Source organism: Liolophura sinensis, chromosome 8, assembly GCF_032854445.1.
Source record: "Liolophura sinensis isolate JHLJ2023 chromosome 8, CUHK_Ljap_v2, whole genome shotgun sequence".
NCBI lineage: Eukaryota > Metazoa > Mollusca > Polyplacophora > Chitonida > Chitonidae > Liolophura > Liolophura sinensis.
In genome coordinates this window covers 11797690-11822731 of record NC_088302.1, presented here as the reverse complement: position 1 = coordinate 11822731, position 25042 = coordinate 11797690, and the positions used below count along the sequence as shown (strand labels likewise).

General features: G+C 37.2%; 1 protein-coding gene across 5 annotated transcripts in view; it reads left to right on the top strand.

Moving 5' to 3' along the window:
• LOC135472312 (A-kinase anchor protein 13-like) overlaps nucleotides 1–25042 on the top strand; it is a 177856-nt gene that overhangs the window by 73069 nt on the left and 79745 nt on the right. For all 5 annotated transcript variants that reach the window (XM_064751764.1, XM_064751768.1, XM_064751765.1 and 2 more), the window contains 2 exons: nucleotides 1380–1880; nucleotides 11880–11962. In XM_064751764.1, coding sequence (XP_064607834.1) covers nucleotides 1380–1880; nucleotides 11880–11962 — 584 coding nt within the window. The remainder of the gene's footprint in view (nucleotides 1–1379; nucleotides 1881–11879; nucleotides 11963–25042) is intronic.

Here is a 25042-nt window from a genome sequence, read left to right as displayed (position 1 = left end):
TAAATAACAAGTGAAAGTATATTTTTGCATGGTTTTAGGTGGTCTATTTAATGATACCCAACTACTTCGATTTTTAAAGGTCTTCTCTAACAAGGGGCCGAGGTACAACATGGCCCAGACTTTTTTTACAGATTTGTTAATGTTAAAAGATTATCACATTGTGTATTCTCTGATTTCACCAACCTCGAGTCAGTTTGAAGTTCTTTTAGAAGGTATGCTAATTAAATGAAATATATCCATAAAAAGGAAAAATTTTTCTGAAAAATTTGCCTAATGCGACAGGTTGATCATATTGTGTACACAGATCAATCGAAAGAAATATAAGTATTTATTGTCTTTGACGCTTGAACATCTTATGGAATATGGTCCAGATGTAATCAAAGTGAAATAAACCTGTCAGTGTGATTCCAGTATATTTTATTGCATTGATAAAAAAAGAAAAGAAAGATGTTATCTTCTCATTGAGTTAAGAGGCTGAAAATAAATAGATGTGTAGTATGCAACAGTCTGGTTTCATTTAGCTGTTAACAAACTTGTTATATTGTATATTGCATAACTTGTTGACAAATTCTTGGTGAAAAAATGGTGCCAATTTGGGAATTGCTTGGGGATATAGAAAGGAATCGACATGTATTATTGATGTACAGGGAATGGCTTTGGGGGCCTAGTCTTATACTAGTGGTGAAATGTTGGGGAGGTTCTGTGCGTATTGATTGACAGGGTATTCCGACACCAGAATCTGTCGGCCAGTCCTGTATTGATTTGCTTGAACCACTGGACTCTTATCACGGCCAAGCCTTTAGAGTGATCAAAGTCCCATTCTCTCGGCAGCCCACCATATTTTGTTCCCGCGCTGCTGGTGGCCGCACTTGACGTGGGCCTTCTGTAGGCTGCCTCTGATATTCCCAGAAGGAATTCATTACAGAGTTTGTATTGACAGTTTCATTGCCAAGCTCTTATCACCGCTCAGTTTTTTATGTGAAGATTCTTTGCCACTACTTTAAAAATGCAGAAGTAATGTTTGTGCTCTGTGCGGTGTGAAAGCTTCGAAGACAAGTTGCCAATGTGTATTTGCAGATAGGTTTTAGAGTTATCACATTCCATGTGTATGTGATCTTGCTCTTCTTCTTCAGCTCACTGAAGCAAGACACCTCTTAGCAGAATATTAATGTGATTTAGACTGGATACATAATAGATGTAAATAGGAAATGACTGTGTACTTCCTTCCTATTTACGGTCCTTCCTGAAGATGAATCCAACATGGTGTTGAATTCTTACATTGTGAACTTAAGTGTCATTCTTGTTCATAAAATGTTATTTATATGTACACATTTTCTATGGTGCATTAATTGCTATCACATTTACTTTTTCCTCCACAGAAGGTATAGTGCAAGAAATTATCTCAGACACCCTCACCAGTGAGGAACAAATTGAAGGGAAAGAGCAAAACACTAAAGAAACTGGCCAATTTAATGAAGCTTTGTCCGAAAATGGCTCCACACAAGAAACTGAGGTGATCTCAAATGGATTTACGAAAAACTTAGAACAGGACGACGAAGAAGAAGAAGTGTCCAGCACTCTGCCAGAACAGGCAGACTTTACCGAGAGTTTGCATATTTCAGAAGAGGACGAAACTCCGGAGGGGGACGAAACTCCAGAAGTTGATGAAATTCCAGAGGCCAACGAAACTCCAGAAGTGGATGAAACTCCAGAGGATGACAATTTGTTTGAAGAGGAGGAAGTCAAGCACCTTGTTCAAGCCCCCGTTCAAACATCCTATAAGCCTCAGCTAAGCCCTCAGTCGCCACGCATGGTTGAGATCCCTGAGGAAACCATTTCCATGCCGGTCTCATCCAATCAGAATACAACAAGTGTCTTAGGTGAGTTTCTACTGTTGTTGGCTTTGAGACTTGTTCATTGATTGGTCAGAAACAGTGGTGGCCCTGGATCTGATTGTATGGAGTAATGAGGAATCTAACAGTTCTATTAAGATGTTCTCTGACCCTGGAGGATTGCGACTAGTGTGGAGCTTTTCTTGTTGTACTGTTTTAGGGACTTTTATTTTCAGGAGAAATCATTTGCCACTTTTAGTTAAATGCTTGTGCCCGAGTCATTGCCACTGTTGCGACTTCCTTGATTTTAAAACCAAATCTCCCCAAGTCCGTTAGTCACTATGGATTATATGTGTTTTCGGGCTGCTACTTGAGATGCATCGGTGGACCTCTAACCAATGGTTACTTTGTGGTGAGCAAACCCTCATGTAAATTACCCACTGAAATATGAGTTAAATCACGGACAGCTAAGTATATAGATAGTTATTTAAACAAATTCAAGCTAGAATGTTTATCATCAAAACCTTTTTTGTACTATTGTTGTCAAGACTTATAGCTTAGAGAGCAAAATCAGAGCAGCAACAACAGTGTGATAGCTGGCAAATGGTCACACGTAACCAGTGAAATGCTGTCTCTTGTCAATTTACCTCAGTTAAGATTTTATTCTAATTGTTCATTTAAATGCTTAGATAGGAGCAATTTACATGCCTCTGAGCCCCAAGCAGAATTAGGTAATGGTTTTCTGTGTATAGTCATCAGCTTTTATATCCTGGTTTCTGAACACTGTCAGAGTTCATTTTTGGACGACAGTTTTTGCATTCTCTTTAGAGTTACACATGCATAATTTACATCACTTGCCCGCCAAAGGCAATGAGCTTGTAACACTGATTTCATCATGATCATGCCAATTAGAGAGGATCTGCCAAGACTCTATGTTTATTCCTTTCCGACTTATAAGAAACCTGAACCCTTACTGAAGGTTGTCCCACAAGCTGTTTAGACCCTTGCAAATCAGGATGGATTTTCCAACCCAAATTCTTCTGTGATTTGAACCAGAGGCGCTGGTTAATCCTGGCCTTACTACCCATTAACCTGCGGCTGATTTGACACAGGCAATTTTGACTAAAGTCAAAAATTTGAAATGTTGTTTTAATGCCTGTATTTTGGATCTTAGTTATTAAAATTGGGAAGGTGGAACAAGGTTTCTGTGTATGTTAAGACTAACCTTTCTTCAACAAATTTGACCAGTAAAGTGTCTCTTTGAGAACTTAATATATATGATTTTGATGACTTTGTATTGTTCAGGTTGGGACAGATATGAACTTTACCGAAGTTACAAAAAAAACTCTATAAATTAGATGGCGTTCGTCTAATATAACAAAACATACTATACATCTGTGGTCGAATTTGGTCGAGAATTTAGTGTAATTTGTACTTCTGTTCGCATAAAATTATCCATTATATTGAAGGTCTGATTATTGGCCCAAGTCATATCTCACTTTATGGAGACACTGTCCCTGAATTATGCATGAACTGTCATATAAATGAAATATGGGCGTGTTGTGAAACACAAGTGAGGTACACTAACAAAACGATGTCGGAAAAGCATGGGGTAAAAATTGACTATAATGGAACTATGCAATGCACATTCCTTTATATGGCTTCTCGAAGTCTTTGGTTATTTCCTGGTGCCATTTTTGCCTTGTTCTGGTCTGAATTGTCATCTTCAATAGGCTACTAGTGAAGCTTAAAAAGCAAAAAAAAATCTTGCTGAATTTCCACAATGGTGACTGAAACAAACCTGTGGGGAATGAAGTGAGCATTATTAAGTGACCATCAATGCCTTCGTTTTCTTTATAGTCTTGATCCAGTTTGTTTTTGCCAACTGTCACGGATAACTAAAGCTAGCTGTCATGTGGCTGGGATTCTGACGTGAATGGCTTTAAGTGCCAAGTCAAACACCAACAATAGCTCGAGGCATATGTGAGGGGTGGTACTGCAGACCATCTTAAGTGTGGGGAGCATTGGTACAACACTGCTCCCATCCTGTCATACTGTAAATGGCTTCATCCCTATGTGGTCTAAAGTGTTCCATCTTTATGATCAGTAATATGGTGTTGTGGCAGCTAGAGAGTGTTAGACACCTGTACTTAATATACTATCATGTATAACGTACATGTATATACGGGGCGTTTTGACCTGTACTGGTCAGTGGTCATGGCCTCAGCATGCAGGTACACTTATCACAACATGTAAGGTTTCCATTCATAATCATATATACAATAAATGACCGTAAATTTCATCCATGACTAACTTGCCCATTTTTCCTAATTCTGAGAGTTCTCTTGATATTAGAAAGGTGTTTGAGGTAAACTTAGAACATGGGTTGATACTGTATTGAAAAAGTTTCAGCACCAAAATTTATTACAATTAATGATATTTTGAGACATTTATTTGCTTCTAAAAATGCACTTTTGTGAGTGAAAATTTTAGGTCATTTAGGGTGTTTTGCCACTATAGTGTATAAATGGTAGAATTTAATGACCTGTATTTTACATGGACTAATTTCTTGACCTTTGCAACCTCAAAAAAAACTCGTTACTTTTTGTACACCCTCTTATTACTGGTTGTATGTTTATGGTATTATGTTGTCTGCTTGTCAGTCCGTAATTTGTTTTGGCACAACCACATCATGCATGTATACCGAAACACTTTACGTGAAGATCTAAAATTTGCAAACTTTGTTGGCATTGTGTGTGATGCTCTTTAACATGACAGCACATTGATGTTCTCAAACTGTTGATTATATCATTGGCAAATAGCAATGTTCCTTGTAAGATCATTTTTTACCACTGTATAATGCCAAGCATGGGTTAACCATCACCAGACGCTAGAGGACTTGGGCCATTGAGCTTCGTTTACATTGCTTTTTTGTCTGTAATCACCTGTATGTGCATGAGTTTGGTATGTTTTATAGGCCAATGGTTGTCCAGCAGACAATGTTTTATGTCAAAGCGAATTGGACATAATTGTTGAAGCAAGTGTTCCACAAGGCTAAAATGACAGCATAAACGAAAGTTTTCCACAGGTGCCATATTTCACCAGGCACTTGCTGTTTTCTGCAGCCCTTAGAACTCTTGAGTTCACTTAGGACGTTCTCATTTTCGCGAAGCAAATTGTTTGTTCAGAAACATAAAGCTTCGCAAGTAAGCTATGTGAAGCAGTGTGGCATGTAATGAATCGGCAATGTTTAATCAAGATTTCTGGCAGGAGGAAGTTTTTCCCTGCAACCATAAATCCAGACATAGGTAAGCAGCTATTTAACAGCTTGAAGTGTAAGACTGAATGCTTGAAAGAAGTTACCACGAATATGCTAAATTTTGCATTTTACATTTAATAATTTAAAACATAGATTGGATTGCTTCTAACGATAGAAGATATAGCCAGTTCTTTATGATGATGTTAAAATCTAGTCAAAATAGTATCAAAATTTTTTTTTTAATTCCATTTTTTCAGAAGATTTTCATTTTAACTTCTCTAGTTCACAATGTAATATTAGCTGTATAAATTTGCACAATAGTTTGAGGGCTGCTATAAATATTGACAGTTCATGTATGTTGAATGGTAATATTATCAAAGAATTGATTGCATATTTTTAAAACCTTTTTATTGACTGGTTCTATGGCTTGCAATGTGTAAGTTTGATGAAACTGATAATTGCAAAGACACAAGCATATATAATTTGCAGTCATCAATGTTGACTGTGTCATTTGAGTACAAGGAACTAGAATGAGAAAGTGTTACCTGATTAGGGGCCTCCGTGGCTCAGTCGGTTAGCTCGCTAGCGCAGCGTAATGATCCAGGAGTCTCTCACCAATGCTGTCACTGTGAGTTCAAGTCCAGCTCACGCTGGCTTGCTCTCCGGCCATACGTGGGAAGGTCTGTCAGCAACCTGCAGATGGTCGTGGGTTTCCCCCAGGCTGTGCCCGGTTTCCTCCCACCATAATGCTGGCCGCCGTGGTATAAGTGAAATATTCTTGAGTATGGCATAAAACACCAATCAAATAAATCAAATAAATAAATGTTACCTGATTAGCAGAGTTCTTTCAAAATTGAAAGATTTACTCTCCATTAATTTGGCAATGAACAACTATTTTTTGGTTGGAATTTGTTTTATCAGCATCCTTCTTTTAAGGAAACTAAGGAATGTTTTCTCCTTGCTATCTTTTCAGTCCTATACAAACAAATTGATTTTCATCTTGCAACCCTTGTGTTTGTTTTCGCCCACCCATGCTATTTGAACAGAGACTGAGGCCATGTCATCAGGACGTAGATATCACCAAGTTTGCCATATACGACCGAGCCATTTGATTGGTCGGATCAACCTGCCCCCATCTTTTGCACAGATTCTGTTGTCAGCATTAGCAATTACACGACCCAGAACCTGAACATGGCACTTGTGTATAAATATGTTTGATCGATTTCTTTTGACAGGAACTGTGAGTTAAGAGGAATTATCAGGAAGAAGCACTGGCATTGATAGCAGGATATATTTACTCATGGTGTCACCTGACCAGCACCAGTGTTTTAGTAATATTTTTCTATTTATCTTTTTATAGAATTGTATTGTATTATATACATCGTATTAACCAGTATAGAAATGCCCTTTGCAATGCTGAGGTAAAAAAAATACCTAGATTTTTGTGTTTGGATGAGCTGAGTTTATGTAAGGACAAAGGTTTCCTGATATATGGTAGCAATTTAGGGCAGATGTGCAGAAAATTCCTGATGAAAAAAAAAAAAAAAAAAGAATACCCTGGAGTGATATACACACATGGTCCATTCTAAAATAAAACATTATATCCATGGCTTATGATGGGCTTATGATGATTATAGGATTTAAAGTCAGTCAAGTAACACAAAGGATAATGGTCTACCTGCATGTTCAGGTATCAGAACATTCCTGATTTACTAAAATAAATAGGGGCCAAAGTCCTGCATGCAGTCATTTGGTGAAATAAACAACCAAGGAATTACTCTAGTCTACCTGAAATTCCACTGGCAACTTGAGGCACTCATTTTGCCTGACTCTGAGAATTCTTTTGACTTTACAAAAGTGTTTTATTTGCATGGAAGGATAAAGTCCTACTCGGAAAATGGCACTTTGAAGTATTTTTGTATGACCCTTGTTTCCCTGTAACATTGCATTTCTTTATTTTATTTTTTTTAAATTTTATTTAAGACCAGTCAGGAAAGGTTTGTGACATTGATTTTGATATACACCTGTCCGTCTGTTGGTATTAAAGTGTGTACATGTATTACTCCTGGACATAATTTCTCGGGAACTGTTTGAGATAGGACTACCACAATTTTTTCACACACACCTATTCCTCATTAGGGACATGACCTGTTTAAATTTTTGAACACTTTTTTTAAAGCCATTTTTCATTCAGGAAATGTGTTTATTTAGCTGAAGTATTTACAATAGATCTTTGAAATTTTGTACACATAACCTGATTAGAACTTTCACATGGGAGCAATATTAGTGTTTCCATTTTTTCTTGGTTTTAACAAGTTTGGTCGTTTTCTGTACTGTAGACAAATTAAGGGGGCATAGGTGTGTTATAACAACTGAACAGAGCTGTTATTTTTCATTCAGGAAATGTGTTTATTTACTTGAAGTATTTACAATAGATCTTTGAAATTTTGTACACATAACCTGATTAGAACTTTCACATGGAAGCAATATTAGTGTTTCCATTTTTTCTTGGTTTTAACAAGTTTGGTCGTTTTCTGTACTGTAGACAAATTAAGGGGGCATAGGTGTGTTATAACAACTGAACAGAGCTGTTATTGTGGGTAATAATAAAACCAGTAGCAGTGATGGTTGAGTTGCTATAAAAAAGAAGCCTGCTTATTTTTTGTGTTTCATTTGCTGATGACATTTATTGGATGCTATTAATGCAAATTGAATATGATGGCAAGAGACTGTCAAAAATGTCACATTAGAATTTGAGAATCCCATTATTGATTTAGTATGACCCCAAAAAAATTCATGGATTTTCTTAACTAGCATTTTCAGATTTTTTTTCCACTTTTAAGTAGATAATCTGTCAAGATGCAGAACTGAAAATTGCATTAAAAAATTCTATATGACATAATGATAATGACATTTATTGAAATATGTGAATGTGAAATACAAGTAAATGTCAAAACAGATTGAATCCAAACTATACTTCTATAATTATGTACATGTTGAACCAAAGCTCTAACAAATATGTAGAAACTAATTTAACTAGGGAAGCAAATGTTCATATGAACATGGAAAAATTATCCATAAGAACGCCTAACCTGCACACTGAAACAATTCCAATTGTCCAAATACCGCCTATAAGCTGAAAGCTTGACCAGTCTCTGGTCCACTTATACACATATCGGTACTGAAACATTCTAATAAATAAATATTTGGAAGAAGAAAAAACCTAGATGAGCATAGCTAATTCTTTTACATATCAAAGACAAAAGAAAAATATACATATATAAATTTAGTACTTTTAAGATAGAAGAGTCACCTATATATGTACATCCAGGTATGTATACACATGTATATATGCCTTAGACAGGCATGAGATTTGTCCTCTGTTTGGAAGAATTCCTCTTTATTTAGTCCAAAAATGCATTAGAGAAATGTTCAGAATTTACTTCAGAAATGCTGAAAATCTCGAAATTATGAGTATGGTTTATATTTTCCTCTCTTTCATCCCCTTGTCTGTCTCATCCATGCTTAGAACTTTCTCCACCGTCATTCATCTGATTGACATCATGCTAGCTAAGACCCCAAGGAATTGCAGTGCTGTGTTTTGAGTATTCAATGCCGAAAATGCCTACACAAAATTTCAGTATTCCCTTTGCATCATCTGACACATATGAATTATTTTCAACAGGTACTGCACAGGTGTCATGAATGATAGAAAATAACAAGTATATGTACACATGGAAATGTATTTGGCATTTTTCTTAGATTTATTTTGCTTATACCTTTCAGTTGATGGTCAGTACATATGCACTAATATTATATGCGAACGCTTCCGAAAATGTGCCATTGAATTGTCAGTTTCCGTTGTAAACGTGCCTGTTAAAAGTTAGAATAAACCTTCATGGTGTTGATTTGCCAAACTTATTATCATAGCAGGTGGTCTCGCCTCAAGTTGTGGGGTTGTACCGCTGTAATCCGAAGCAAATTATTCTGATGCATACAACTGTGGAATGCTTATAGGCTGGACTTTTAGCGAGAGAAAAAACAAAAAAAAAACAGGTGAAAGAATTTGTTGGAACTGGTGTAACTACACTGTATTTATTGGCACGTGGTGACTGCATTAGACAATCCATGAAACATTGGCAGTGCTGGCAGACATTTTTTGGAGGATCCGATGATCTTGACTGTTCTCACCGCCGGCCATGTGTAAATAATTGTTAACAACTAAAATAATTAAACGCTATTCAGACAGTTTCGTAGTTTGTTGAAACAAGGTACGTTTAAGTTTGTGATTATGAAATTCTTTGTGTTAAAATTAAGAAAAATGTGACCTGGTTTTTTTTTCCTTACCACAGTTTATAATTTTGTAATTAAAAGTTAAACATTTTATTAGAAGATTAAATATTTGGGATTATTTCATTTTCAAAACAGTTTTCAAGTTAGTTCTGAAAACAAAAAGCTGTAAATTATGTTTGGTAGTTTGGGTTAGCTATTATATATTATTATAGGAACAGTTAGACTGTAAAACATCTTTCAAAGATGAAGGAAATATTAGAAAAGGTGAGTAAGAAAATGAGCATCTTAGCCATGTTTTAAATATTTGGTCAAATGCGGTGATTAAAACAAAATCTCCCCAAAGAAAGAAAAATGCAACACATTTTGACAACATTTGACTGATGACAAAAATAGTATCTAAATTACTGACATCAATTTGTTCTGCCCATCAAAGCGAAACTGTTTATCGTTTGGTATTTGTTTTGGCTGTTATATGGTGCTCATCCATCAGTAGGGGTGTTTATAGCGGATTCTGCTGGACTGCTGCTGGCCACCAGCATGTGGCTGCTGTACCAATCCAGGTTAAACATGTGGTTGTGGAAGCCAGCTACTCTGCTAGAGCTCTATAAATAATGTAAGATGTAATCCTGTCAGTGGTGGAACCAGTCTCTATTGGCCAGCCTGTAAGTACTGTACAGTTAGCACTGGTTCTGTTTTAGTTTCACTTGAACCCAGTCCTCTGGAGGGAGGGACAGTTAAGCCCTGGAGGAGGCAGGGGGAAATACAAAAGCTCTTCACCCCTCAGATTTTAAGGATTATAAGTTTAACAGAGCTTAGTGGATATTAGTCCAGTTTTCGCTTGAGGTTCGATCAACAGTGGATTAAGAAAAGTAATTTTACACTGCATTTCGGGATTGTAATTGTGGAAAATAGCTGGTCGAGGGTTTCAGGTGAGATTTGTGGTTTCTCATGTTTGTGTTTAATAGTAATTATGTTAGTGCAAATTACTTTAATCATTTTTCTGATGGTTTGATTAATGCAATTTAATTTTTTTTTCAGTTGGCAGTTCATTTTTTATTTTTTTTATTATATGGAATTCTTGTTGTTATACCAATACCAACCTGACAATTAAGTAACATCAGGGTTAGATGTGTTCATTTGTAAAAAAGACTGAAATCCATCAGGTTAGGCTGTGTTGTTTTTGTTTTATTTATAATTATGCTTTATTTTGCTAATATCATATGTGTAAATTAAAATATGTTATTTTATATCATTTAAATAAATTGCACATATGAAATTTGTCCGTTTTCTCTGTGATACTCAATCTTTCCAGAAATTGGCTATGGGTATATACTAGTTTGTTTCTGTTGGTTTGCTCCACCCATAAGTGAAATATTATTTGTTAAATTGCTAAACTATAGTAAAAAAAAAAAAATAAATCACAGCCAAAGCCTGCAAAGGGGCTAATTAATCTCTGATGAGCTTTTGTAATAATGTTGTGAATGTGGTTAAACCAAGCTGTTGTAGACATCAAAATGTATTTTATATGATGAGAGCGCTTTGATTGATTGATTCAAGTTGAAGGCAAAGCAAAGCCAAGCAGAGCATTATGTATTGAAATCCTTGTCATAATGTGTACTTCATTCACAACAAAAACATTGATCTATTTCTGATCTTTTGTTTCTTTACATTACCTTAATTTTTGTAGGAAACATGCATTGTATGTGAACTTTAATCCTGCTTCTGTCAGATTGCTATAAAATTCTGGCATGTAATTTGAGATGTTCGTCCCATTTTATGGCAGTTGTCACCACTGATTTGTCACAAACTCTGAGCTATGTGAATGTGTGTTTAGTAGTAAGGGTGTGGTTGAGGGACAGTCAGAGTGTTTTGCCATATATTCACCTTTGATTAGCTCACGTAGCCATAGTTTGCTAGTGTACCTGATGCATCTGTGCGCATTTGATTACTGGGTATTGATTTTTGTCACGCACCTTCGCCAACGGGCACACAAGGAGGGTTCTCCTAAATTACCTTTCTGCGGGTGAAAATTGGCTAAAGCTAGATAGCTGCTGTGGGAAGGTGGATCGTCAGTGACTGTTATGTCTGCGGTGTCCTGCTCCGATCGAAAGATAAGGACCTATCTGAGCCTGGTAGATATGGACTGACCTTCATAGTGATGTAAGATGTGGTGGGGGTGAGGAAACAAAGTCAGCTGCAGTGTTTAATACATCCCAGGGCAGAAACCTGCCTGGTAGCTTTTTCCCTGTGGATCTAGTCTGCCCTGCTTGACCCAGGATGGGTAGATTTCCTCAGAGGGGAACTGGGCTTTTTCCACCTTTCAGCACCTTGCCTAGAACTCTCTGATTTTGTTTGAAGGCCTGTGGTTTCATCCCGCCACCAAGCCGGGATGCTGGATTTTGCCAACCGCCTTGTTTATACCGATGCTGTGCAGCACAGTTGGTAACTTTCTAGGTCATAAAACCACCTGATCATTTCCCATTTGGACTTTTCAGAGGCCAGTTTAAGACAGTTACGAGGGATCAATACTGGGTTACAGCGGATTCGAACCAACAAACTCCATCAAACCGTCCTTCAGGTAGGTGATCTCTGAATTATTCAACGTTATGTCCTAATGTCCGCGAGATAAAAAAAAAATGGTGAAGGGAAGAACAGCAGATCTCATAATATTGCCAGCACAGTGTTTTAGCCTGGGCGGCCTGCCATCTGCTACAAGAATGACATTATCCTGGAATGAGAGCATTACGTGTGGCATTGATTTCAACCAAATGCTAATCCAGTGCAGCAAATTGCACGTGTTAATAGAGTGTATCGGTTTAGATGTCAGTCATTGTTTGTAGCCCGATTCCCGTGGTACTGTACCCCGAGTACAGTGGATGGCATTTGTATCTATTCGGCTGGATTAGTCAGTCTTAAAAGTTTCAAGATTTGCAAAGATTATCAAAAGTCCTTATCTGTTACGTACATTTGAAATTTTTTTTATGTCTTTTTAAATCCTTGTTTGCAAGAGGTCTACAATTTTCGTTTTGATTACCCTGTTTTTAGACTCAGACAGTTATGTTTACGATTGCTATACAGGTTGCGTATTCAGTGTATGCATAATCAAAGAATGATTGCCACTCTGATATGGCTACTTCAACACATACTTAACTTCATTACAGGTTGTATATCCAGGATGTCTTGTAGAGTCATTTGTTGATTTTGTTTGGAAGAAAAAAATCAGATCAAGAGACGGAAGACAAATATTATGAAATAAAAGAAAATGTGGAGTTTATATATACGTGAGTTTTTTGTAAAGTGGGAGTTTCACAATGCAGAATAAGTAAGATTTTTGCTCATTTGATTTTGAAGGACATAATAACAATCCTGTATTGAATACTGATAATGCTAATGAGTGATGTTCAGGTGTTCCCAAGATAACTAACCAGGTATGAGGTCACCTGCCTAAATACCTGTGCCACTTCAAACTGTTAAGTCCTAGGAAATCAGTCTCTTATACTGCCATGTTTGGAGATTCTGATCAACAAATAGATGCAGAACTTGACATTCCCAGGAGTTGCCCTTCCTTTTAACTTTACCCTTATATTGTTTATTTGATATTCTGTTATCTGGCTTGTCATGCCTGAACTGGAAAGTACTTGGGAGTTTGTCCAAGCCTTGGTTATGTATCCAGGCTGCCTGCATGGAGATGTAGAGCAGGCTGCATTTGTCAGTGGTAAGCCAGAACAAATAGGTTGTATTACTGGATCTGTTCAGGAGTAGATACATATGGTAAGTGACAGCTATACATGAAGTTATGTGGAGAATCAAGACTGTGTGGACCTGTTGGTAAAAGTACATGTACCAAAGTCTTCAGAATTCAGAGGTACATTTTATCAAAGATTTACAAGTATCCTGTTTCATGGTGTGTTTCGCAAATAAAAAGAGTAGTGTTAGGAGACGAAGGTGGTGTTTAGTATACATGGTCCATTTAGTGCACTGACAAGACATAGATATTGTAGACATTTGAGGAGCCACTTGTTACTGCAGCATGTTCTACATAACTCACTGTTGTAGGTAGACTCATGGGCCTGAATTTATCAAGAAACTTAAGTCGTAAACAGCAAAGTCCTTAGAAAACCAAACTCAGAGTAGGAAAGTGCTCAGATTGTGGTTTGTACATTGTTCCGCAGTGAAGAGTCAACGTACAATTTTTCAGAGTGGAAAATTTTAATTGTAGCTGGAGTTGTTAACTGGAGTTTTGACTCCAGTCTTGCAGACGTTTGATAAACACATGCCAAGGCTTCTAGTTTGTACTTGTACATGTAGCTTAAAGCCCCCATTAACATAACATATGAGAGGCTTGTATCAAGGAATCAGTGGTTCACAACTGCGTCACAAATAGAAGAAAGTTAAGTAGAATATTTATGATATTTTAAGAGGTAAATTAAAGGTTATGGGGAAAAAAATACACCTATAACGTTTTCACCAGGCTTGTTTGTTTATTTATTTGGAGGTGCTGTTTGGTTAGCAGAAATTCAAAGACTTAAGTTTGTCAGCATTGATTGGAATGATATTGAGCAAGGGAGTGTCAATAATGTGGTTTTAGCTCTGTAAAAGTTCGTTTCAGAAGGTTAAAATTTTGAAATTCAAAGTTACTCTTGCTTAATAGATACCCGGTACATTGATGGTACTGTTAATATACAGTGGCCATTAAAATCAAATCTGATTTCAAATGTATTTTCTCTGAATCTGGGAAAATCTAGATGCCTCGCTTCCAGGTTTGTGTGAAATGTTGAAAACTGCAATGATTTGGGTAGGAGCATGCTGGTATGTTTCTGACTATTCTGTTGAAATTTCATAACAGCCTTTTTTTTCATGTTCTTCACATAATAATTATGTGGTTTGTTACAAACGTTATCTAATGCGTAATGAATAACCATGTGAGAGACAAAAAAAACATGTGAGATTTAACCGTGGTTTTAAAAACCCTTCACACATTCCATTGGTTGGTACCTGAGGCTGCCAAGCATATTCTTGTGTTTAGGTGACAAGTCTTGGTAATGGATTTGCTATCTTCGCGTCTTGGTCGGGTTCAGTTAATCTTAATCCTATCTGCTGAACGACGACATCTGAGCGCCAATCAATATTTTATTGCCAGTGATTATGTCTGCTGTACTGTACTGATGTTCTACTTACATAGATAGATGAGCCGAAATTCTCCAGTTTATTATCAATCCATCTTGGTCCGGAGAGGTTTAAGGGTGCACCAAATCGATCTTTAGCCGAGGCTAATACACATCTTGTGGATAGGCGTCCTCGATTATTAGGGTGAAACAATGATGAGAATTGTTTATTATGGATTATTAATCAGAAATTGACATGCTTTTCCAGCTGTGTCTAATTTATGTCGCTGAAATATACAGGAACATCTGTTCTTTTTACTTCATTAAAAAACCTGAAAAAAAAAAAAATTCAGTCCTATTTGACATGATAGTACTCAGCACATTTGGCTCAGGAAAAAAATTCAGATTAAGCAATACATATCTGTATTCCTGCTTGTAGTTCAGGGGATTTTTCCCTCCTCAGAGAACATTTTGAATTCATGAATTGATAAGAAATACAGATCTGATACATCAAATATTAAATTTCCATTTCATATTTATTTGCATCAGTACATTACTCTAGCCTGAGGTAAAGATTTAAACATCTGTCTTGTCTGCAGCATGAAAACACTGGTGATACGATGCATTTTGTGATAGGGTAAGGTTTAAAGCAGCAGGCGTCATTTCTTATTACTTAAAATTTAAACACCAGAAACACAAAACATAAATAACACTTGTGTTTCTTTTTAAAGTTTCTCGGGAACGGCCATTTGTCAGCTTTTGATCTTCAAGGGATTAAATTTAATATTTTTTACCTAGTGGTTCAGACTCCTTGCATATTTAAATGTAAATAAATCTTTCATCGAAATTTAAGCTAAATGTTCGTTACGTTTATAGTATACATAGTTGCTACCTGTGCTATATTGGACATCATGTGAAATTCCGTTTCGATGAGGTACTATTGCGTATACATGTATATACAGCGGAAATTGCTTCACATATGCTTTTGTGATCTTTTCAGCAGACGTTGTAAACACCACATTCTGTTGGAAATGTTTTGCAGGCTATTTTTGAGGGTGGGGGGATTGAGTTGGTTATGTGTATTATAACAGGAGAATAGGTTGCCTGTATTATTGCTGTTGTTGGTTTGTATGTTGTAAGACCAACCCACTGATACCCCTGATGACGTGAAAGGCTGCCCCACCTGCCCGAGATGCGAGATTAAATCGCCATCAACTGTCTGGATCACTGTATGATAATGTCTTACAGAGCTGGGTTTACTGCATACTCCAGCTGTGTGCCAGCATTATGGCCAGCCTGTATGAATCCAAACCCATTTTTGATAGAGTCTTGATAAGTCTTTCAGGACAATGCTAGCACAGCCATCCTGCCCTGCACCTCTTTGGGCAAATGTGTCGGATATCTTGTCAGATATTGTGGTCTACTTTCATTGGGTGTGAAGAAAATGATACCCACATTTGTGAGCCTAGACGTCATGACCAACATTACATTCGTATAGCTCTCACCATACAGTGGGTGATGTATATTGTTTCACCCGTGACAGAGTTGCAGCTTTTGCCTGAGATCTGTTGATTATAGAAAGGTGTTTTTAGATTTGTTTGGAAATTAGAGTGATATATCTTACTGGAAAGTTTCTCCCTGTTTGAGGCAAAATTTATGGTCATTTAACTGTAATAAAGAACAAAATGTTCAACACTGAAACTGACCATTTTCCAGCCCATTTAAGGGCTAGAAAAATTATTTCTTGCAGTGGAAGAAAATATTGAGAAACAGAAAAGAAAAAAAAACTCAGAGAACATCATACAGTTTGATTATTTGTATGTCTTCATGAATAATTATCTTTGCACAACATGACAACACAAATAAGTACATGTGAAAAGTGTTGACTAAAATATTGTTTGTAATCTGAATGGTACAAGCAAACAGATTGTCACCACAAAACAGTAGAGAAAGCGCGTCACCCTCATGGTGGTAAGCAAGATTTTGGTTTTAATGCTATTTTCCATGTATACTTTGACTTGTCTTGGATATAATTTACTAATCTTTTGTCAGAATCCAATCCGTACAAATTCTGAATTTGTAACCACAAGCAAATGACAAACTGGAAAATATTTTTTCTTCATTTATTTTGAGCTTAGCTTTTATTTGACCTGTGCTTTTCTTAGCACTTTTAGCCTAAACAGTTCCTTTTAGGTCCTGGGAGAGTCAGATAAGATTCCCAAAACTCTCCAAGCATGGTAACTTGGCTTTAAAATTGAGCACGAAAGCTGTATAATTCAAGTGGCTGTAGTGCAGGTGGGAGATTAAGGCAAAGTCTGGTTTTGCAAGTAAGTGGCCTGTGGGTCATGGCTGAGCAAAGGGAATCCCTGGGGGTAGGGAATCCTGTAATGAGTAGGCTGATCAGAGAGTTTGTACAGTCAGTAGTTTGTACTTTCTCTGTTACTCAACCTGGCATGATGCTGAAATCAGATATGTTTGGAGGCTAACCTGGTTGATGAGGCTTGTGTCCCTGGTACATAGACTGGGCTTATCTACCCCTGATGAAGGTGTTTAGACAGCAATGGTGTGTGTTTTGTAACTAGAGCTGTCAGACAGAGGAGGGATTCCCCAGATTCAGTGTTAACACTAACTCTAGCTGAAGAGAGGTTCATGGTTGGCACAGTATAGATTCATACATTGCCTTCCCCGCATAGCTGCATGTCTACTCTTTAAATATATATGCGGAAGGCTGCTACCTTTTGATCTGTATATCTGAAGGTTAGATAGGGTGCACCTTTAAACTAAAGTTTTGAGGGGATAATAATGCATTTTGACAGTCTTGAAACGTCAGACTTATCAAAGTCATAATGGAATAATACCTTCAATTTATATAATTAAAGACTGATGAACAATTAAGATAATCGAAAGTTTCAGTTTTCTTTTTTCTTTCTTTCTTTTCTTTTCTTTGAGTTCACCTGCATATTTAAGTTATTTCTATGTGTTGAAGTACTTAGTGATTACTTATTTCCCTGAACAAGCCATCAGATAAATAAATAATTCCCTTAAAGGGTGACACGTGTGTAGGAATGAAGGATTGTTCTTTTTTCATGTATGCAGATAAGCTGGGATTTTCTTTATTCCACATCATCAAAAAAAAAATGTATCGGATTGTTACATATTTTATTCCACCTAATTGTCTAAATTCAACTAAAATTGAGTTGTTGTTTTTTTTTGAAGAAATTCTTCACCTCGGTGGAGAAATGCTCCTCCCTTTTACCATCTAGATCATAATGGCTTTGTTTTTTTCTGTACTGGATGCTGAGATCTTTACATATTGTGTTGCTGTTTTGCAGTTGTGTGGGCAAGGAAGTTTAGGAATTTCATTAACAGTGAATGAAGTACATGTATGTCTGTATTTTTTGGTATTTCGGCAGGTGCTCAACAGTTTCAAATTGCATACATCGAAGATATTCATGATGTGCAGGTCTTAAACTGATAGAGGTTGATATTAAGAGTAATAATACGACTTTATATATATTGATTTATACTCACAGTATTTACTGGTAATGTATTTTTAAATTTATCTGGTAGTTTTGAGACACTAGTTCCAAGTCTTCTGCATCTACATATAGATAACAAGATGATAGAAAACTTTGAACAGGTGCATATCATTGGTTCCCATTTCATGTACCCAATTTTGCGAGGAAGGAGGCTGCAGTTAATTTCTACTGATGTGTTTGAGAGGCTTGCATTTACACGCACATGTATAGCATGCACAGTATCTAGTATCACAGGAGACATTTCGCTGGCTTGTAGTGAGTCTGTGAGCAAGTCATGGTGCTAATTCCCACAAATCACCCACACCGACCTGAGACAAGCCATATATTTCCTCCACCCCTCACCTGCAACCCTGACGGGCTACACATGTTCCTGTTACAACTGTCTTGTTTGAGTTCTGACTGGGATGTATCACAGAGGGAAGGCCGCTTGGGAGTTCAGCCATCTGTGTGTGAAAGCTTCATATGAGCTTGTTTGTGTTTAATACACATGATACATCAGCAGATTGCTATGAAGCTTATGCTAAAATGAATAATTGCGTTAAAAAGTTGATACAAAGTCTATATAGCTATGTGTACCTGTTGAGTGTTCATTCTATTTTCAAACATGTCTTGTACAGTGTTTTAGCCTATTTAGAATTATATATATATATGTGTGTGTTAGCACTTAATTTGCTATGAAGATGTACCGAATTAGAGGACTGGTGTTTTGTTTGTAATAAACAAGCATTCTTGTAATTGGTTAATCAGCTTCGTATGTGGGAAGGTCTGCCAGCAACCTGTGGATGGTTATGGTTTCCCCCCACCATAATGCTGGTCGCCGTCATATAAGTGGAATATTCTTGAATAGAGTGTAAAACACCAATCAAATGAATGAATAAATAGGTAAATCAAAGTCAGTATAATATTTAAATGTATATACCTAGAGTTTTGCATATTTGATTATTTTGTATATATGTATATTTCAGTTTCCCATTATTATTTGTTCACACCATGTACACTATTTTTGTAGAGTCTTGAAGCTGTGACCAAGTACAAATCCTTTGGATGTGTAAATCTTTTGACACAAAATTAAATGCTGTCCTCATAAAAATTATTTAATTATTAGTGAATATATGCATGTGTTTCCCTTCATGTTTTTGAACCTCTTATTGACCAGCTTGTACTAACTTGTGTTATGAAATAATCTTAAGAAGTAAAAGTTTATGGAAACGAAAATTTATGAATGTGGTACATGTATTTACACACCCCAAGATACTGTGCACATGTTCCATCTGGAAACTTGAAGTAACGAATGTGCCAAAAGCCATTTATTCTGTTCTCTGATTGACCTTGCAACTTTTCCTGACAGAGAATGTTGCATAGCTTGCCTGTGTAATTACACGACCATTGGTAGTACCCTAAGCAATTTGTCTTATCTGACCGCGGTCAAACTGTCCGGATCACCTGGTGTTATTGATGGATCCACCATTGATACCCGAGTTCACATTTCATAGAGTCAAGACTACTGTAGGGTCAGGGTTTGTGCACCAGTAATAAAGCAATTATACTCTTTGACTGAAAGCTTTGAAAGAATCAACCAGCAAATCTGTATCTACTGAGAGATGTATGTACATGGATATTCTAATGCATTATAGCCTACAGTAGTATAAGGTAGAAAATGGTAAGAAGATTATCTACAGCAGGACCATCTTTGGTAGGTATTTTGCAATGTATTGGATATTTTGAAATTGAAACATTGAGCCTGTCACCTTCCAAGAGTGAAATGCCACAGTTTAGAACCTACATGTACAATGTATCATTCTGATTGCTACTTTAATCATTGGCTTATAGAAACAGTATTGCAATCAAAGCAGGTGACAACATAATACTTTTTTTTAGATGGTTACACAGCTTGATACTTGTTACACATTTACCACAACTGCTCTCACTGAATTTTTTCCTTTGATTCACATGCAACCAGGTTAAAGATAGGAATGGCAGAAAGATGAAAAGCAAAACAATGCTAACCAGTTATAAGAGAACAGTAGGCGTGTAACGTGAATACTGTTTGGAAACTTAAAAATGTTGTCTTCAGTGTTCTTGCAGCTCATGTTTATCAGCTCGTCTTCTTCATCACTTTAGCTCAGGAAGCTGCTCGTCTGTCTTACCCCGTAACTGGATCTATTGTAAGTGACTAGAGGCCTGGTTCTATACCCCTGTCAGCGCTCTGGTCCAATTTAAAAGGATGAGCTGTGCTCTTAGCCCAGATATCAGTCGGAAAAAAGAAGGGCCTCAAACAAATGCCAGCAGGTTTTCAACTGCTGTTTTGTTGGATGATTTATGAGCTGGTAGCCTCTACACCTGAACATCCTTCAAAGAGCTGACAATTACAGGAAGAGGTTAAAGAACCGGGGTATTTATTGACCAATAGACACTGTCAGTAGGGAAGGGATTGGTATAGAGTCTGCACTCTCGGGGATGTTGATTCAATCCTCCAAGGAGCTGTGTCAAGACCATCTCTACATAATCAATATAACCTTATTAATAGAACTATGCAATTGACTTATTGCATCAGACCGCAAATTTAATATGTATATACATAGACTTGCTAATTAGTGGCCTAAGGGACTTTTGAGCAGAGAATTAAATGGGTGAAGCACTTGAGGTAAGTAGTGGCAACACACTTGCTGGTTGACAGATTCAGACTTCTTCAGATCAGACAGCAGAGGCCCTTAAATTTGCTGAATGGGGTCACATATTTTAAAGGGGTTCCTGCGATGTGGACTCCAGATAAGCATCAGGATTTTGCCTGTGTGTTTTATCTGGTTAAATCAGACTGGTTTCTTACATGAACACTATATTGATTACACCATAGGTAACCTGGGTAAATAAATAAAGTTAGTTTTGTAAATTTATTATTTGCCTTAAGGAAGTATTTTGAAAGAAAAGATTACTCTCTTTTTTTTGTGGAAAAAAGCTGTAATATATATGGGTATGACTGTGAGTATTCAGAGAGAAAAGTAATCCTTCCTCTGCGAAATGCCCTCAAACTTCATTGTTTTGATCTGAGGCCTTATTTATATTATATTCCCAAAAGGAGGTTCCTAAAACTTGTGGCTCAGTTGGCAAACAAGCTTTGTGCAAGATCATAAACATTATTTAAATGACTTACCCAGGCAGGCCGGTTTGCTGGCCTTTTTTATTATGTGCTGCCAAATTTTCGCTGCAGGCTATTTGACACTTCCACTCATGATTCAGGTTTTTGCAGGAAGCTTTTATGTGGACCAGCAGGATGAGTCTTTGACGCACTGAAAATTCTGTCCTCTATAGACATTTTCTCAGCATGTAGTGTGAAAGTTGCCTCGTGCTGACCTTCTACAGTATTACCAATTCAATAATACATGTCCTCTACTCTATTTCAGAAGACCTTACATCTGGATGCATCAAGCCTTATAGCTTTGTTTTCAGGAAGACCAACAATTTAAGTCAAGCATGCACTTTTTAAAAAACAAACAAACAAAAAACATGCAATAATTAAGCCAAGCTTATATAGGTACATGGTAAGAATGAAAACTTCAATGGCTAATGCAAGAACTTCAGTAGATGTTATAAGTGAGATAAATGAGATATTCTCATCAAAGTGGCTTTCTTATGAAACTGATAAAGGTATATATGTGATATTTCCTGTGCATGTTGATGTTGCTTCATACTGCGGTTATGCCTGATTTCCATTGATGCCATAGTAGCTCTGTCAATCCTGCAGAATGGGTTTAGGATAGTGAATGCAGTATGGCTTTAGGATAGTGAATGCAGTACGGTTTTAGGATAGTGAATGCAGTAGAGCTTTAGGATAGTGAATGCAGTTTGGCTTTAGGGTAGTGAATGCAGTATGGCTTTAAGATAGTGAATGCAGTACGGTTTTAGGATAGTGAATGCAGTACGGCTTTGGGATAGTGAATGCAGTTTGGCTTTAGGGTAGTGAATGCAGTGTGGTTTTAGGATAGTGAATGCAGTACGGCTTTAGGATAGTGAATGCAGTACGGCTTTAGGATAGTGAATGCAGTACGGCTTTAGGATAGTGAATGCAGTACGGCTTTAGGATAGTGAATGCAGTACGGCTTTAGGATAGTGAATGCAGTTTGGCTTTAGGGTAGTGAATGCAGTATGGCTTTAGGATAGTGAATGCAGTATGGCTTTAGGATAGTGAATGCAGTAGAGCTTTAGGATAGTGAATGCAGTTTGGCTTTAGGATAGTGAATGCAGTAGAGCTTTAGGATAGTGAATGCAGTAGAGCTTTAGGATAGTGAATGCAGTAGAGCTTTAGGATAGTGAATGCAGTTTGGTTTTAGGATAGTGAATGCAGTTTGGCTTTAGGGTAGTGAATGCAGTAGAGCTTTAGGATAGTGAATGCAGTTTGGCTTTAGGGTAGTGAATGCAGTAGAGCTTTATGATAGTGAATGCAGTAGAGCTTTAGGATAGTGAATGCAGTACAGCTTTAGGATACTGAATGCAGGACTGCCTTAGGAAAGTGAATGCAGGACTGCTTTAGGATTGTGAATGCAGTAGAGCTTTAGGATAGTGAATGCAGGACTGCCTTAGGATAGTGAATGCAGTACAGTTTTAGGATAGTGAATGCAGTACAGCTTTAGGATAGTGAATGCAGTATGGTTTTAGGATAGTGAATGCAGTAGAGCTTTAGGATAGTGAATGCAGTATGGCTTTAGGATAGTGAATGCAGGACTGCCTTAGGATAGTGAATGCAGTACGGTTTTAGGATAGTGAATGCAGTACACCCTTTAAGGTACAAATAGTAATCTGTATTGCCAGCATGGAACCAAGATAATGTAGGAGGATTTTTTTTTCAGACAAGAAAGCTGTTTATTTTTTCTGCTCTGCCATCTGGCAGTTTTGCTGACAAGCTAAGCAATAAATCTCTCTCAAATAGCCAGTTTTGTGGACACTTGTTCCTGTCTTCATCCAGCATAGCATGGAGAAGGTGTTGATTGACAGAGGTGACGTCAGTATTCACCAGTTAGCAAAATCGTTTGAAAATGAGTTCTGTTTAAATTGAAACCTTGCATTATGTATTGCCTTGCGTCATTCAGTGGAGTTGCCACAGTGCTATAGGTTTCGAAGGTCGTCAGTGGAAATGGAAATAGAAATAAAATCTATGTGTCGTCTTATACATTTATCCTAATTCTTCAACTTTATTAACCGCCTTTGCAGTTTTATGAAATTTATATCTTCGATGGCACAAACAAATCATCATTGGCATCATTTTCATAATAACTGTAGAGATAAATTCCACTGAAAAAAGTGCATTACTGGTTGAAAATGTTGAAGATTTACAGTATATGTTCTGTCAAGATTTCTGCATCACCAACCGCACTGTAATTTAGACCGGCATAATAACACAGTTTGACCAAGTTACTAGCTGATATCTGTGTCAGTAAATGTTTGTTTAATGAAGCGATCATCTATGTGCCTCACTGTCAGAGATCACAGGGAAATCATCCCTGGATTAAAGACGTCCATAACAGCTGTACAGACATTGGTGTCCAGTCTTGGTAATTCCATGCTATAAGTCAACATTAGTGGACCTTGAGCCCAGATTCCATAGACCAGGCTGTACAAGTGTGTGGCTTAGATCGATGGAGGTCTGATCCATTCTCTCCAGCTCGGCACTAACAGAGATATAGGAAAACTCTTAGCAGCATGTTCTCAATTAATCACAGAAGCAGGATTGATATTTAGATTCTGGCCTGACATGATTACAGCAATTTTTTAGTGGGAGGAAACTCAGAAATCTGTAGCCTAATGTAGCCTAATCAGCTGCATCAAACTGTCAGTATATACATGCATGTATAGCCTGTAGTAAGCTTTCAACAGAGTTAGTAACAGCTAACTTATCAGCGTAGCTAGTGTCTCTGTTACTGTGCCATGTCCCGCAGACCCCGTCTGTCTTATGTCAGGCTGGTTTCCACAAGGAGCTAAGGATTTATCTGACCCTAAACCTTGGACAGTCTGTGTCATCCTACTTCCTGTCGTTGCCATTTAATGTAAGTAACCATCATGAAAATTTGATGACATGATCCAGCAATGGTTCCTTCCCACGCCTATGTGACGTGTGTGTGACTGCACAGCACTATAGAGATATGTCAACCAGACAGGATTGTTTGTGCTCAGAATCTTACAGGTGTGAATCTAATGTCTTATTAAAGATTTGGAGCCAAAGCCATACAAAAAATGTTGCTCAATGTAGTGTCATTGATATTCTTAACATTTTTTTTTTATTTATTTATTTTTGGTTTGTTTTCTGCTCTCTCTCTTTCCCACCCTCCCTCCAGGAAATTTAAGTTTAGAATTCAACTGGAAGATACATGTAATGAGCGAAAATTAAAAAAAAAATTACTGTTGATGGTTGACAGACACCTGTTCTCAAGGGACTTGATATATCCATGAAGAACCACCAGTCTTCTACAGTACCTTCCCCAGGACACCTGTGTGTTAACTATATATGATCTCAGCTGGCCATTGAGTAAGAGTTTGAGATATCGTAACTGCATGCTATACATATTATCAAAGCATTTATATCTCAGGTAGTAGGAAGGACAAGTGTCAGCCTGTGGAAATTTGTAATGTAGTAGCCCGAGGCTAAAGGATTGATTGATAAAATCATAAGGCAGATGAAAATGTGTGAGCCAAGATGTAGAGGAGGACAACAAAAAAAACAAAAACAAAAAAAAAGCAATAAAAAGTTTTATGTGTGTTTTGTTGGAAGCACATGTTGGTGGAATGGATAAGGTTTTCACATTGGCAATAAGAATCCTGGACATATTGTTCTGTATTGACACAGTATGTGGGCATGCAGGCTTATGCCCCAATATGTATAACTGGCAAAAACAAGTAACTCACACTTAAGAATAAAAATATATGGAGAATAAGCTGTGCAAGACCCAGAGCAGTCTTGATACTTGATAAGTAAACTGGGACTACCAACATGTGGCATCCACAGTTGTACAGAAAAATTTTGGT